Raw genomic sequence first — 3072 nt, 5'->3', positions numbered from 1 at the left:
ACCTTTTTAAAATATTCATTCCATCCTCCTAACTCCATAAAATAAAATAGGATGGATATGAATGTCCACACACACACACACACACACACACACACACACACACACACACACACACACACACACACACACACACACACACACACACACACACACACACACACACACCAGCAGAACCATGCTCCAGTCCAGACGCACGGCAGAGGCCTTATATGTGGGGCTTGCATGCTCTGCGTGACCCGTGACTGATTCGAGTTAACAGCTGACTCTTTTCCATTACAAATGGCTCGCGGATAATCTAGATAACTACCGGATCACGCAAACTGAGCTGCCTCGATATGGTGTGCAGTCTCTGGCACTATTTAAGAATGCATTCATATTAAATATCACAGGTCTTTTATAGGCTATACAATTTTATATTTTATATATATATATATATTTTTTGTATCCATTTGAAAAAAAAAAAAAGTTCTGCACATTAAAATGTGCATACATGTGTTCCCTTATTTACACGCTAGTAACTAAGCCTTCATAAATAACACTGTTGTCAAGATATCTGCTTAGCATTGGCCATAATTAGACTTCCCTAAAGATCGTTTTTACCTTCCAACATATTGGCTATTTTTGCGCACAACACTGTGTTAGAATAAAATCCTTAGATTAAGGTTAATGCGGACTATAGGCCACCGGGAATGACCACTAAAAAGGATGTAGGCCACACCAAACTTTTTTTTTTTTAAACCACTCAGTTAATTTTCAAAGCCCTTTTGTGTTATTTACTCTCTCTCTCTCTCTCTCTCTCTCTCTCTCTCTCTCTCTCTCTCTCTCTCTCTCCATTTGCCTCGGTGACGTTTACTCCCCATGTGATCAGGGTGGCGGTATAAATAACAGGCGAAGATCCGCCCCCTCTGTGATTCAGGTTTAGCCCTTTTACAGGTTTCTCTGCACATTTTCTCAGCCTGGCATCGACGGGACCGTTCGTTAGTCGGCGATAAACCCCTTAAAAACATATGGAAATAGGGAGAGAAAACAGGGGGACATCTCTCACCAACGGCCACACGTGCTCCTCTCCTCTCCCCCTCCTTGTATGAGTTTCTGAAGAGGGAGGGCAGGGCAGCTTGTGCATCTCATCGTTTCCTCATCTGGCGTCCGAGGGCACAGTCGTGTGTGAGCCATGACTCTGAGCTCAGAGATGTCGGATGCCTCTATCCTCTCGGAGGAGACCGACATAGACGTGGTCGGCGAAGGGGAGGATGGAGACAACCAGACGCGCTCCTACGTGGACGAGGTGGCGCAGATGCACGACGGCATCCTCCTGGACGGCTCTCCTCCTCCGTGCCTGGACAGCTCCGGCTCTTCGAGAGATAGCTACAAACCCGCGGGCAAGAACAACCTGGTGAAGCCCCCTTACTCCTACATCGCCTTAATCACCATGGCCATCCTGCAGAGTCCCAAAAAGAGGCTCACTCTCAGCGAGATCTGCGACTTCATCAGCAACCGCTTCCCGTACTACAGGGAGAAGTTCCCGGCCTGGCAGAACTCCATCAGACACAACTTGTCTCTCAACGACTGCTTCGTGAAGATACCGAGGGAGCCCGGGAACCCTGGGAAGGGCAACTACTGGACCTTGGACCCGGAGTCGGCTGATATGTTTGACAACGGGAGCTTTCTGAGGAGGAGGAAGCGCTTCAAGCGGCAGCAGGCGCAGGACTTGCTGAGGGAACACAACACTTTTATCCCCGCAGCTGCTGCGTATGGGTACGGACCGTACGGCTGCGGAGGATACGGCATCCAGCTCCAGTCCTACCACACACACTCTGCACTTTTTGCGTTTCAGCAGCAGCAGCAGCAGCAGCATCAGCACTCCAGGCATTCACATGCACACACGGGAACCATTATCCCCGCGCCGTCTTTGATGCCAACCAGCACGGACTTAGCCAGGAGCAGGTTTTATCCCCAGCTCGGCTCCAGTCTGGGCTCGGCCAGCGTGCAGGCTGCAGCCCCGGTGCAGAAGTCCAGCTCTCCGGTGCAGCGGTCTCCCTTCTCAATAGAGAGTATTATCGGGGGGTCACTGAGCCCCTCCAGGACTTCTCCCGCCGTTATCCCGGTCTTACCGTCCTCTTTGGGGCCTCCATCGGCCAGCCAGCCGCAGACCGTCCATCCCGGAGCTGTTTTACACCCGGTAGAAAACTTTCCGAACAGAGCTGTCAGCGGCACTAGCGACTGTTAAATGTCTTAACAACAAACTTTTCAAGACACTAAAAAAAACCAAAAAACAAGAAAGAGCAACAAAAACAAAAAAACGCCCCTCTTTGAAGGTAGGATTATTTTTGTATGTTTGTTTGATAGCACGCAGCTGAATGATGGACATAAAAAAAACACTATTTGTGCCTATATTCATGCTGTTAAAAATATATATATTTATGTTAATTTTTTTCAGTGTGAATTTGACCACGAACTTCCCTTATATTTCCCATGAAGCAATTCGTTTCAGTCACTGTTTAGGGCGTCTCAGGATAACGACTTAATGGGCAGGTTATAAATGATCACATGTTTTGAAAATAGGCTAATAATGTATTTGTGTCAAACACATCCATGTTTTTTTGTATTAGTTTGGCAAATCAAAACTTTTTTTATGGTTTCGATTTGAACTTTGTATTAAAAACACAGAGCAAAGGCATACATTTATAATAATATGCAGTGTGTGTGTGTGTGTGTTCATGTCAGTAATAAAACAATGTACATTTTTGGCAAGTATTGTGTAATTGAAGTGTGATATTTTTACACGGTTTGTTTTTCATCAAGAATAAATTTCGTTTTGCAAAAAAGGGTAATTTGTTTGGAAATGTATTCATTAAATAACGTTGAGCTTGCTGGACTTTATATTTAGGAGGAAATTAGGCTTAATAATTTGCCAAAAACCTTAAATTGCAAGTGTGTCTGATCGTATTGGGTCTTCTTTACACTGGGATTGTGCTTATTAATCAGCTGATACAGTAACAACAACCTTAATAGGCTGCAGGATAACCACTGTATGGCTTTGAGTGGGGATTGGGGAGTGTTTTCATTTCAGAA

At 45.5% G+C, this 3072-nt stretch overlaps 1 protein-coding gene across 1 annotated transcript; it reads left to right on the top strand.

The window, feature by feature from the left end:
• Window positions 1-917: 917 nt before the first annotated feature.
• foxd1 (forkhead box D1) lies at window positions 918-2831 on the top strand. Its single transcript, XM_078271235.1, has one exon. The coding sequence runs from the start codon at window positions 1172-1174 to the stop codon at window positions 2225-2227; it is 1056 nt and encodes a 351-aa protein (XP_078127361.1). The 5' UTR covers window positions 918-1171; the 3' UTR covers window positions 2228-2831.
• Window positions 2832-3072: the final 241 nt, after the last annotated feature.

Source organism: Sander vitreus, chromosome 16, assembly GCF_031162955.1.
Source record: "Sander vitreus isolate 19-12246 chromosome 16, sanVit1, whole genome shotgun sequence".
Lineage (NCBI taxonomy): Eukaryota > Metazoa > Chordata > Actinopteri > Perciformes > Percidae > Sander > Sander vitreus.
Note: the sequence above shows the minus strand (reverse complement) of the source record. Positions and strands in the feature narration are given on the sequence as shown.